This window comes from Giraffa tippelskirchi, chromosome 14, assembly GCF_054371585.1.
Source record: "Giraffa tippelskirchi isolate mGirTip1 chromosome 14, T2T-mGirTip1v1.2.pri, whole genome shotgun sequence".
Classification (NCBI taxonomy): Eukaryota; Metazoa; Chordata; class Mammalia; order Artiodactyla; family Giraffidae; genus Giraffa; species Giraffa tippelskirchi.
The window spans coordinates 61897924-61910573 of NC_137288.1; the positions used below are offsets into that span (position 1 = coordinate 61897924).

A 12650-nucleotide genomic window follows, 5' to 3' on the forward strand; every position below is an offset into this window, starting at 1 on the left:
TAAGTGGGGTGTTGTTGTCATACTTCCCATAGTTTGTTAGACAATGGTGTTTTTTAGTTTTTTTGATATATTTATAGTAACTAACTTTTTTCTTTTTTTTTTAGTTGAAGTATTGATTTACAGTGTTTCAAGTGTATAGCAAAGTAATTCATGTTATACTTTATACATATATATACTTTTTCAAATTTTTTCCTTATAATTCCCTGTGATATACAGTATGTCCTTGTTGTTTATCTACTTTATATATAGTAGTGTGTTAATTCCAACTTATCCCTCCCCTAGAACAACTAATTAAAAGTCTTTGTCTAGTAAGTACAATACTTGGACTTCCCCGGGGGCAATTTCAATTAACTGCCCTTTTTTCTTATATACGAGTCAGACTTCGTGTGTTTTTGTTTGTTTGCCTTTATGATTTTTTGCTGAAAAAAATCATTCCTCCCAGGGTTTGTAGTGTTGCTGTTGTCTATTTAGTACCATTTTTGAATTCTTTCTTGTTATATTTGCCTACTAAAATCTCTGCTTTGTTAACTTAGTAATCAGTGGATGATTAAGCAGAAACTTAGGTACCTGGAACCATTCTTTGCCAAGGAGCTCTGTGTATCTGTGGGGGTGTGCCTTTAATTTTCTTTCTTGCATTCTCAGTCGTGTCCGACTCTTTGCTACCACATGGACTGTAGCCTTCCAGGCACATGGACTGTAGCCTTCCAGGCTTCTCTGTCTGTGGGACTTTATTAAGGCAAGGAGAGGGTACCCCAAGGAGACTCCTCCAGGGGATTTTCCTGACTCAGGGATGAAACCAGTATCTCCTGCATCTCCTGCATTGGCAGACAGATTCTTTACTGCTTGAGCCACCTGGGAAGCCTGGGGCGTGCCTTAAGTACTCAGCTAAGCGGTTTACAGGGCTTCCCAGGTGGCGCTGGTGGTAAAGAACTCACCTGCCAGTGCAGGAGACAAGCAGGTTCCATCCCTGGGTTGGGAGGATCCCCTGGAGGAGGGCATGGCAACCCACTCCCAATATTCTTGCCTGGAGAATCCCATAGACAGAGGAGCCTGGCGGGCTACAGTCCGTGGGGTCACAAAGAGTTGGATACCACTGAGGCAACTTAGCACAGCACAGAAGCAGTTTACAGCTATGTGTCAGCCTTCACTTCCTGTTTACACAGAGCCTCAAGGCTAGCCAGAGGTCTGTCGCAAGTCTTTCCTGCACATGCTTACAGCTATGCATATGACTGTCTAGGTTCTTAAGAATTCAAGTCTTTCCTGCACATGCTTACAGCTGTGCATATGACCGTCTAGGTTCTTAAGAATATGTCTCAGCTTTTCAAAGTTCCCCCTGAACTTTTCAGTTTTCCTTTTCAGTTTTTTGGTTAATCTGTTGTTTGCCCCAGATGTTATTATCTACTGCCTTGGGGAGATGCTGTGTTAAATAATTACCTCTGTTTACAACAAACTGTTCTAGGGGCTGGGGGAGAAGGCTGTTCACACTGCCTGAGCTGCAAGTCAAGTCAAATAAAGACAGCCTTGCAGATAGGGTCTTGAGGTCAAACAATGACAGTTTCCTGGATACTGGGCTTTAGAAGACTCTCCAACCCTTCCTGCCTTTCTCCAGTGACAGCCAAGCTCTAATTTTCAAAGTGACTGCTTCACAGTGTTTGCTTTTTCAAGGTTACTGTGGAGCTGGGGAAGGGAGAATAGGAAGAAGGAAAGTTAAAATGCCATGAAGCTTTCTGTTCTTACTGAAACTCGACAGTTTTTCTTGAATAAATGCTCTCTAGTTGCTGAAACCTTTGGTTAATTTCCAGAATTCTGAACTTTTGGCCAGGTCTTGTTGCTTTTATGGAGGAAAATATCTTTTTAGAAGTCCTTACTCTGGCATTTTTACTGACATCTCTTTGATAACAAAATATTTAACCCATAACTGAATACCAGAAATTGAAAAATAGTTTATTACATAGGTTAATTTTTAAGTATCATTTCTTCTTCCCTCCTCCCTCTGTTCAACCTCATTCCTGTCTAGTCATGGTAGCCTCTTAGTTTGGTTTGTATTCTTTCAAACTGTTGCTTTCATTTTTAATGTGTGCGTGCATCTGTACATAACATGTAGTTTATGGGGGTTTTCTAAACATAATAATAGGGAGTTTGTTTTGATTCTCAACTTTTTTTCCTAACTGTGTATCTGGCAGGTCTTTCCACTATACACTTAAAGGTATATGTTTAACTGTATGGAAGTGTCATAGGTTCATAATTCTTCCATAATTGATGGACTTTTAGCTTGTAATAGACAAGAGAACTAGAAACAGTGCTACAACTAATCTCTTCATATGTACCTCTTTGTTTATGAATATTTCTCTAGAGTAGGTAGAAGTAGAATTGCTATATGTGCATTCAAGATAGGGAAGCAATCTAAGTGTCCATCAATAGATGAATGGGTAAAGAAGATACACACACACACACACACAAAAAAACAATGGAATAGCACTCAGCCATAAGAAAAGAATGAAATTCTGCCATTTGCAACAGTATGGATTGACCTAGAGTATTATGCTTAGTGAAGTAAGTCAGACAAAGACAAATACTGTATGATATCATTTATGTGTGGAATCTAAAAAATAAAATAAGTAAATGGATATAACAAAACAGAAACAGATTCACAGATATTGAGGACAAATTAGTGGTTACCAGTAAGGAGAGACAAGGAGAGAGGGACAAGGTAGGGATAGAGAATTAAGAGATACAACTACTTTGTATAAAATAAATAAGCTACAAGGATATATTGTACAGCACAGGGGAATATAGTCATTGTTTCATAATAATTTTAAATGGAGTTTAAAGAAATTGAATCACTATGTTGTATACCGGAAACTAACATATTGTAAGTCAATTATACTTCAGTTAAAAAAATAAAATATGTGCATTAAAAAAATCTTAAAATACTTTAAAATTGGCTTTCAAAAAGCCTAGAGCAGTTTATATTCCCAGCAATGGTATGAGAGTAATTCCTTTACTATATTCTTACCAGTACTGGATATGATCAATCTTACAAATTTTTGAAAGTCGGGGCCAAAATGTTATCTGGCTGATCTTTTTAATTTTATGTTTAAATCACATTTGGTAGGTTACATTATGTTTGCTACCCCTGTAATTAATAATTTTTAATTCTTTTATTTTTTTCCTTTTTAGGGGATGGCGTTCACATTACAGGAAAGACAAATGCTTGGTCTTCAAGGACTTCTACCTCCCAAAATAGAGACACAAGATATTCAAGCCTTACGGTTCCATAGAAACGTGAAAAAGTTGAATGGCCCTTTGGAAAAGTGAGAGTTGATTAGAGTTTCTTTTTTTTTTTTAATTGATGTTTTGATCAAAAAAATTGGGAGTACTATTACGATGGCATGAGAAATAAGTCTCATAATGAAACTTGTACTTTAGTTGATTTATTTTATAATGATTATATTTCCTTCACTTCAGTGAATAATTCCCTTATTTTCACTGTAGTAAAACTCAGCAGGAATCAGTTTTTTATAGTTAAAATCACAGAGCTTTAAGGTTTGAATTGAATGGTAGAAGCAGAGACACCCATTCTGTTCAGCTTTTATTGATCACCTACTTTGTGTGCTGTTGCTAGCCATTGAGGATATTAAGTGAGGAGTAGATAGGGTGGCCATATAATATGTCATCCAATCCAGGACACTTTGGGGAGTGAAAAAGAGGTAAATGAAACTGTCCCAGGCAAACTGGAATGTATGGCCACCCTGGTAACTCACAGCCTGCCTCCTAGGAGCGCATCCATAGAGAGTTATGCTGTGACTGTCATTGTAGCTGTACTGCAATGTGCAGGACAGCGAGGAAGAGGGACGTGCAGAGTATGTTCTGAAAGCATGAAGAGGGATGCCTTCTGCAGCCTGGGAAAGCACTTCCTGGAGGGAGTGATGCCTTAGTTGAATTTGAAACAGTATGTTACAGGGAGCAGGCAAAATGAGAAAGAAGGGCAGGGTATTCTGGGTAAAGGGATCAGTCTGACTATAGGACTAAAATATTCATTTGGTTTGTAAAGTATAGGGGATTATTGGGTACTGGTGACAAGTGAGACTGGTTTCTTTGACATTATGGGGCATAATGTCAAATGAGTGAGTGAGTGAGAGACTATACGCGCGCGCACACACACACACACACAATACATACACACGTGTGTGAGCTGTGCTTAGTCACTTCATCTTTGTGTGACCCCATGGACTGTAGCCTACCAGGCTTCTCTGTTCATAGGATTATCTAGGCAAGAATACTGGAGTGGGTAGCCATTCCTTCTCCAGAGGAATCTTCCCAACCCCAGTCTCCTACATTGCTGGAATCTTTACTGTCCAAGCCACCAGGAAAGCACATGTACGTACGTAGGTACATGTGTACGTGTGTGTATAGTCTCTCACTCATCGTGGAGGGGAGAGAAAGTCAAAAAGTGTTGTGAGGGTCACAGAGGGAGTAGGGGGTTATGGGACCTGAAAATCGGAAAATCTAAAATGTATATATGTGTGGTGGAGGGCGGGAATGACAGACCCCAGAGAGTGTGCCACCTCAGCTGCATTTGGAGAGCAGGGGTAGAGAGGACTCTGCCTGGATAGGGGGTGTTCCAGGCAGCGGGTGTGTCACCGTGTGCTGCAGTGCCAAGGTGCGAGTTCTGGTGCGTTTGAGGAACTGAAGCGAGTTCAGCACAAAGATGAGGCTGAAAAGTAGTCAGGGAAGTCCACTTAACTATTCTAAGAGCTTAAGCCTCTTAAACTGGTGGTTGAAAGCCATTCAAGGAGAACAGAACTGATCAGAGGTGTGTTTTTAAGAGAATAGATTGGAGCAGGGGAACAAAGTTGTCTGTAAAGAGACTTGTTAGAAAGGGAGGAAACAACTATGTGAAGGGTGTTTAGCAAATAGTCTCTGTGGGATCTGTGGATTTATTAGGTTGGGGTAGGGGAGGGTGGGAGAGGAAGAATTCGGTAACGGACTCCAGATGGATTCCCATTTGATCAGATGGTAGCAGGAGGAGAAACAAATGAAGGGAAAAAACGAGTCTATTTTATATTTAATTCAAGGTGATAACTGATTTTTCAGCCCAACATCTCCCTGTTTTCTAAACTTTATTCTTTAAAAGCTGTTATTTATAGGTTTATATGAATTAACCATTGCCTCCTTCATGCTACTTCTGTGCGCTATAATAGACTTAAATGCTTCTAAGTTTCCTGGATTATAAACTCCATGAGAACAGGAACACTTCTTATATCTCTGGAGTTTACAACAGTGCCTGGCACATATTTAGTATTTAGTGAATATTTGAATGAATGCCAGTTTATTTTGTTTTCTTGTTTACATGTCAATCACCTTGAAGATTAGCTCCTTAAGGGTGAGGTGTGGTTTAGTCACTCAGTCGTGGCTGATTCTTTGCAATCCCATGGGCTATAGCCCACCAGGCTCCTCTGTCCATGGGATTCTCCAGGCAGGAATACTGGAGTGGGTTGCCATATCCTTCTCAAGGGGGATTTTCCCAACCCAGAGATTGAACCCAGGTCTCCTGCATTGAAGTCAGATTCTTTACTGACTGAATTATGAGGGAAGCCCCTAAGGGTGGGGGCCTCATGGTAATTTTTGCATTTCCAGTGCCTGGTTCAGAGCCTGACTCACAGAAAGGGCTCAATAAATGTTAGCTGTTGCTTCCGTTATTATTCTTTTCATCATCATCATCTACCATTTAAGTGCATTTTTATTTTTTAGTCTTCAGTATTACATAAGGATATATAGAGTTTTGTTTTCCAGGGGGAGGGGATCCTCAATTGTACATGTGTAGATTTCATTTCAAAGGCTAAAATCTTTAATGCTGTCTGATGTAGACATTATTTACTGTGCTCGATTTCAGATACATCTATATAATGGGAATACAGGAAAGAAATGAGAAGTTGTTTTACAGAATACTGCAAGATGATATTGAAACTCTAATGCCAATTGTATATACACCAACAGTTGGTCTTGCCTGCTCCCAGTATGGACACATCTTTAGAAGACCTAAGTAAGGCTTATTTTAAAAATATATTTGCAAGTTACTATTGTATAGGAAAAAAAAATCATAGCACCGATTACATTTCTATTTTTTGTGTTGCAGTCTTATCTAACCACAGTTCCCTTCCTCACAAAAATGTAATTTGGACAAAAAAGGATTCATAAAAATCTAATGTGTCATATTCTTTATTTTGTGGAAATAGCATCATTCATTCCTAACCTTCTTTAAGTTTTGATTGTTAGAGGAATTGTGCATTTTTGTACCAAAAAAAAAGTATTCTCCATTTTGGTAGCATATTCTGCAGAATAATCATAAAACTTTTTGACAGTCTGTCTGACTAAGAGTAAATCTCATTTTTTATCAGCTTTATTTCTATTGCTTGTTCATTTTTATGATCTTACACAAATTTTAATTTCAAATAGTTCGAGCACCTCCAAATATTTTAAGTGGAAAGGATGCTGGGGTGAGTGTTGGCACAAGCCTTTGAGTAAGTAAGTTACTTTATCCCTCTGAATCCATTTATCATAAAATAGGGATGCCAGTACCTTTCAAAGAGCTGCTGAGAAGGTCAGGTGAGGAAATTGATGTGACAGTTGTTTGTAAACTTATAAGCGTTGTGTACGTGCTATTTTTACTTAATTTGAGTTTTCTTGTCTTGTTCCTCTAACCTGTAGTCATTTCCCACCATCCTTATATCTTTCCAACGTCCTGCTTGCATCCTGATACAAATGTAGTGATTCAAACACCGTGTGACAGCATTTGTCCTCAGTCTCCTCTCCTCTGGTCTGGTGGCTCTCAAACTTTGACGTGCATATGGAAACACCTGTGGGACTTCCTTAAAGTGTTGATCCTTGCCAACTTTTCCTCTCCTTCCTATTCCCAAGATTCTGCTGAAACAGAGAAAGGTCTGGAGGTCCGGATGGTAACGAACGCCGTCGGTGACGGTGCTGCCGGTATTTCCCCGAAGACACTTTTGAGAGCACTGTCTGTTCTGTGCCATCAGTTAATGTGTCTAAACATTCCTGTGATATGGCCCAGCTGTTCAGCTCTTTTCTAGTTTCATTTTCACTTAGAGTAGTAGCATTTCTCAGTTCAGACTAAAGGACAGAGGGAAAACAAAAAGATCCTAATGCCCTGCTCCCCTCCACCATACACACAGAGGTTCTGACTCCTTTAATCTAGAGTTGGGCCCAGGTACTGCTGTGTCATTAAAGCTCCTGGTGTGATTTTGTTTTGCACCAGAATTAAGAACTCACATGAAACATAAAGAGCTTTTGGATGAGGCAGATACTGTGTATCATTTATGCAGTGACAGTGGGTTTTTTTGTTTTCTTTTTTTACATAGGAAATGGTCAGTAAGTCTTGGTTGGTTAATTCCAGGCCAGTTAAATCAGAATCTCTGGGGTAGAACCCTGGCATTTTTAAAAAGCTCATCAGATGATTCTACTGTACTAGGCAGCTATGGTTGAGAAACTGTTTAAACTGCTTTGGGCTAGGATAGTAATGCCAGAGTTAAGATGTCAGTGAGAAGAATGGATAAACAAGGTCCTACTGTATCACTGAGGGAACTGTATTTATTGTTCTGTGATAAGCCATAATGGAAAAGAACATCAAAAAGAATGTGTGTGTATATATATATACACACATATGTATTTATATAACTGAATCACTGATGTACAGCAGAAATTAACACAACATTGTAAATCAGCTATATTTCAATAAAACAAAAATTTTTTAAAAAGATGTCTATGAGAAAGTTAAATATACGAACCTATTGGCCCTCATCTCTTCTTGCCCTGTTGTCCAGAACCTATGTTTCTTTCTCTCTCTTCTTTCCCTTCTCTCTTCCTTTTTTGAAACCTGGATTAGTTATCTCAATTGGATAACAACATACTGTATTTAGAATAACTTTTTCCTTTTTCCTAATGCTTCAAGGATGTATTTTTTATTTGAAATTACTTTAGTTTTCTTCTCTCCCTTCCTGCTTCTTCAGATTTCAAACTTTCAGTGACTTTTAACAGTAGTTTACTTAGTGCTTTCATGTTCTATTGCATTGATGGGATGTCTGTATATTGATTTTTATGGAGGTATATTGAGTTTATTTGAGCAGGAGATATGGATACATTTCTTCTTGGGTAAAATGATCATATCATTTAGTAGAATCTTTGTTGCAGCTACTGTGTGGGCAGTGCAATTACAGCTTCAAGTAGCTGAAAATATTTGAAAATAAACCAGTGTCACTTAGCTAAACCTGCTTGGAAACTACACTGTGTCTTAATGTTTTTATTAAAATATCTAAATATTCCAGTTATGAACAAAAACTTAGAAAAAAACAAAAACTGTCGTGAAATGCAAAGGTGTTTTTGTTCTGTTGCAGGGGATTATTTATTTCAATCTCAGACAGAGGTCATGTTAGATCAATTGTGGATAACTGGCCAGAAAATCATGTTAAGGTACTAATAGCACAACCTTCCTTTCACAATGTTTTTTCTTTCTATGTAAGTTAACTTTCAATTTCCAAGAACAGTTTTTTTCATTGTTGCTCTGTTTTACTTTATACTTACATACATGCAGATTTAGTGCTCTGAGAAAATCATGATGGTCTTTACAAGAGGGGTTGGTATAGAGTTTGCCGTGGGAAAGCCATTGTAGTGAGTAAGGTGAGCTTGCTCACTTCAGTACCACTGGTACCTCCTGCCTTCAATTAATATTGTTCTAGGTAAAGAAAATACATTGAAACGCCCTAAAAACTTCTATTCTGGTGGGTGACGAGGAGGATTCATTGTGTCTTTTTTCATATAAATCCAGTAGATTTAGATCCTTAATCTGGCTGTCTTTCATAAAACAAAAACTAAGGACTTATTTAAGATCTTTTGGTAGGCTTTAGTGTTTATTATAGGCAGTAATCTTGCTTGCCTTTGTTGCATGTCTTCCTCACCAAAATAATCTTTGAATTATCATTTGTTCAAAGAGCCTAGAAAAAATTCGGTCAGATCATTAAGTTCACAGTATCATCTTAAAACTTTGTAGGTAAATTTTTTATTTTAGATTTTTTTTTTTCACCATTGCTGAGGTTTTTCTTGTTTGGCTTCAGTTGTTGTTTGGAGTAGCTTGTGATTTCTAAACTCCAAATGGCAACCCACTCCAGTATTCTTGCCTGGAGAATCCCATGGACAGAGAAGCCTGGTGGGCTACAGTCCACGGGGTTGCAAAGAGTCAGACACGACTGAGCGACTTCACTTACTTACTTATTTTTCTCTTGGGATTAATCCTTATTAGAAGTTTGTTCCTCCCTCCCGTTTAGTCATTGTGAACATACTTAAGTTGATCCTCTAGTCAGGGGGCTTCCCTGGTGACTCAGACAATAAAGAAAGAATCTGCCTGCAATGCAGGAGGTCCAGGTTCTATCCCTGGAGAAGGAAATGGCAAACCACTCCAGTATTCTTGCCAGGAGAATTCCAAGGACAGAAGAGCCTGGCGGGCTATAGTCCATGGGGTCGCAAAGAGTTGGACACGACTGAGCAACTAACTAACACACAACACTTTCTAGTCAGAAACATTCTACTCCTAAACCAAAGATGGGGAAATCAAATCTAGTTAACTCTCCTTTTTACATCTAGAGTCTAGAAATCCTAGAATTTTAAGTATTCTTGGTTGGTTTATTTTGAAAGTTAGTTAAGAAACAATTTTATTTTTTAAAGTGAGAGTGAAAATATGTGAAGAAAATCTTTTTTTTTTTAGTTTCTTTTTTGTTTTAATAGCTTTTTTGAGATATGATGCACGGACAATGCAAATCACCAGCTTAAAATGTAAATTCAGTAATTTGTAGTATATTCGGAGTTGTGCACCCATCATAACTTAGAAGACTTTCATCACAGCTCCCTCATCCCCACCCGCCAGAAAAGCCCTGTACCCATTAGTGGGCATTCCCTTCTCCCCAGCCCTAGACAACCACTAATGTACTTTCTTTCTCTGTAGATTTACGTATTCATGTGAATGGAATAATAGAATACGTGCTATTTTGTGATGAAGAGAGTCTTTTAAAAATGCTTTTGTTTAGTGCTCCATTTTGGACAACTTTTAATTGATACTTTTTTTGTGATTAAGGCTGTCGTGGTGACTGATGGAGAGAGAATTCTAGGTCTTGGAGATCTGGGTGTCTACGGAATGGGAATTCCAGTAGGAAAACTTTGTTTGTATACAGCTTGTGCAGGAATACGGCCTGATAGATGTCTGCCTGTGTGTATTGATGTGGGAACTGATAATCTGGTGAGTAAAGTTACTTTCCCTCTCTGATCCTTCTCCCACAGCTTTATTGCATCCCTCTTTTAAAGATAAGAAGAGAAAATTCTGTGATTAGATGTTAGCCTTTGTCTTAAACTTCTTTTAATATCTGTATGAATAACAGTAGATTAATACTATTAAAAGTTTTTTGGAAGAAGAGCAATACAGTTTTTACAGTTATTAATTTTTTTACTTTACAATTTCTGTTTTACACAATATGTTTACATTGGTTATGTAATAAAAAGCTTTCACATTTATGTTTGTTTTGTTTTATAGGCCCTCTTAAAGGATCCATTTTATATGGGTTTATATCAGAAAAGGGATCGATCACAGCGTTATGATGACCTAATTGATGAGTTTATGAAGGCCATTACTGACAGGTATTTTTTCTAAAGTTTGAGTATATGAAAGCATCTTAAAAAAAAGGAACCACAGTTTTGTTTTCCTTTATCTCTTGTGAAGATAGGTAGAGGAGCTTAAATGTTTGAGAACTTTGGTTGTTTCCTGCCCAGTTCGATGTGGTGATATGTGGTAATGCCCTCTACTTTGCTTTCCTCAGTTATCTGCCATCCTGAGCACACTGAAATCTTGAAGTCTGCACTCACTGCTCCTAAGTAATACCCTCACTGTGCAGTTCTTTTAGCCCTCGGCATCCGGGCTCACTTCACCATTCCAGTGAAATTCTTGTGCTGCTTTCATATTTTAAATTTTGGTCTTCTCTCTCCTCCTCTCTGCAGCATGTGACCAGGTTTTCCACCGCTACATCCTTGAAATTCTCTCTTCTCTTCTCTTAAACTAAAAGACTTTCCTGACTTAGTCTTTCTCCAACCTTTTTTGTTTCCTTTGTCATCTCCACTGATTTTTTTCTTGTTCTCTTCTGTTAAATGCGGGTGAGTATATAGTTCTTTTCTCTTTTGAGTCATGTAACCTATGACCTTTATGCTTGTGACTCCTCAGCCCATGAAAACCTATCTCTGTAGTCCCACCTTCCTCTGAGGCTTGCATTTCCAATAGCTGGAATCCTCCCTTTAGAGGTTTTGTTGCTATCTCCTTCCCTTTCTAAATTTCCTGAAAGTGAAAGTGAAGTTGCTCAGTCGTGTTGACTCTTGGCAACCCCATGGACTGTAGCCTACCAGGCTCCTCTGTCCATTGGATTTTCCAGGCAAGAGTACTACTGGAGTAGGTTGCCATTTCCTTCTCTGGGGATCTTCCCGACTCAGGGATTGAACCCAGGTCTCCCGCACTGCAGGCAGACGCTTGACCCATTGCCTATCCTCAATAAATCTAGCCTCTGTAGCATAGCTCTGGCAGTAGCATGCACCCTCATCACCAAACCTTTGATCTTGGTCTAATCTTTGACTCTTCCTCCTCTTCTGTCAACCTCATAGAGTGTCATTCAGTCCTCACATCCAGTTGATACCCCTTATAAGCCTCAGAAATACATCTTTTCTTTTCCATTGCCACAGCCTCTCTGCAGATCCTCATGTCTCTTTTGGATTCTTCAGAACCTTCCTCCACCTTCTCTCCTCTCCCTTTCCTTTCCACCTTACCACCAGATTAGTCTTTTAAAAACATGCTCTTTGTTATGTCATTCTTTTGCTTAATTTCCTATTGCTGAAGGGTAAAGCCTAAACTTTTTATGATCTAGACCTGCACTACCCTTTTTTTTTTTCCCTGGCTGCCCCTGGTGGCATACAGGATCTTAGTTCCCCAACCAGGGCTCATACCTGTGCCCCTTGCAGTGGAAGCATGGAATCTTAAACACTGGACTGCCCAGGAAGCTTCCCTGCCCTACCTTTTAGATTACTGGTACATGGAATATCCTAAAAATTAACTCCTTTTCAGAGTCAAAGTTGTAGACATATCTAAAACTAAACTTTTTATCATCCCAGACGTTGCCACCTCCTCTCCTTCCCCTTTTTAGTCATCCAGGCTGCCTTGGCATTTCAACAGCTTTTCCCTCTTCCCACGTATGGTCCTCATCATCAAGTTCTGTTTGTTCATTCTGATGTCTTATAATTGTCCCTTTCACTTCCTGTGGCTTCTGCTTCACGTCTTCTTGTCCTCATGCCTCAGTACCTTCCTGGCTATTTTCCCTTCTGTCTCATCTCTCCATGCATTTGATATGTGCACCGCCTCACTGGCAGCTTTATCCTTCCTCCAGGGAGTCTTAGATGAATTTTTCCCTTCTCAAGCCTTCAGTGATTCTACATCAGATACAGAAAAAAGTCCCCTTCCCCAGTTTTGCTTTCAGAATTCTCCCTTATCTGGCTCCAACCTCCTTTAACCAACTTCTCCCTTATACTTTCATATAAACCCTGAAATATGT

General features: G+C 38.9%; 1 protein-coding gene across 2 annotated transcripts in view; it reads left to right on the forward strand.

Moving 5' to 3' along the window:
- The window catches only part of ME2 (malic enzyme 2), a 51684-nt gene that overhangs the window by 12031 nt on the left and 27003 nt on the right, over positions 1 to 12650 (forward strand). For both annotated transcript variants that reach the window (XM_081562119.1, XM_081562118.1), the window contains exons 3-7: positions 3181 to 3314; positions 5897 to 6046; positions 8415 to 8490; positions 10145 to 10306; positions 10598 to 10701. In XM_081562119.1, the coding sequence (XP_081418245.1) occupies positions 3184 to 3314; positions 5897 to 6046; positions 8415 to 8490; positions 10145 to 10306; positions 10598 to 10701 (623 nt within the window). In that variant the 5' untranslated portion in view covers positions 3181 to 3183. The remainder of the gene's footprint in view (positions 1 to 3180; positions 3315 to 5896; positions 6047 to 8414; positions 8491 to 10144; positions 10307 to 10597; positions 10702 to 12650) is intronic.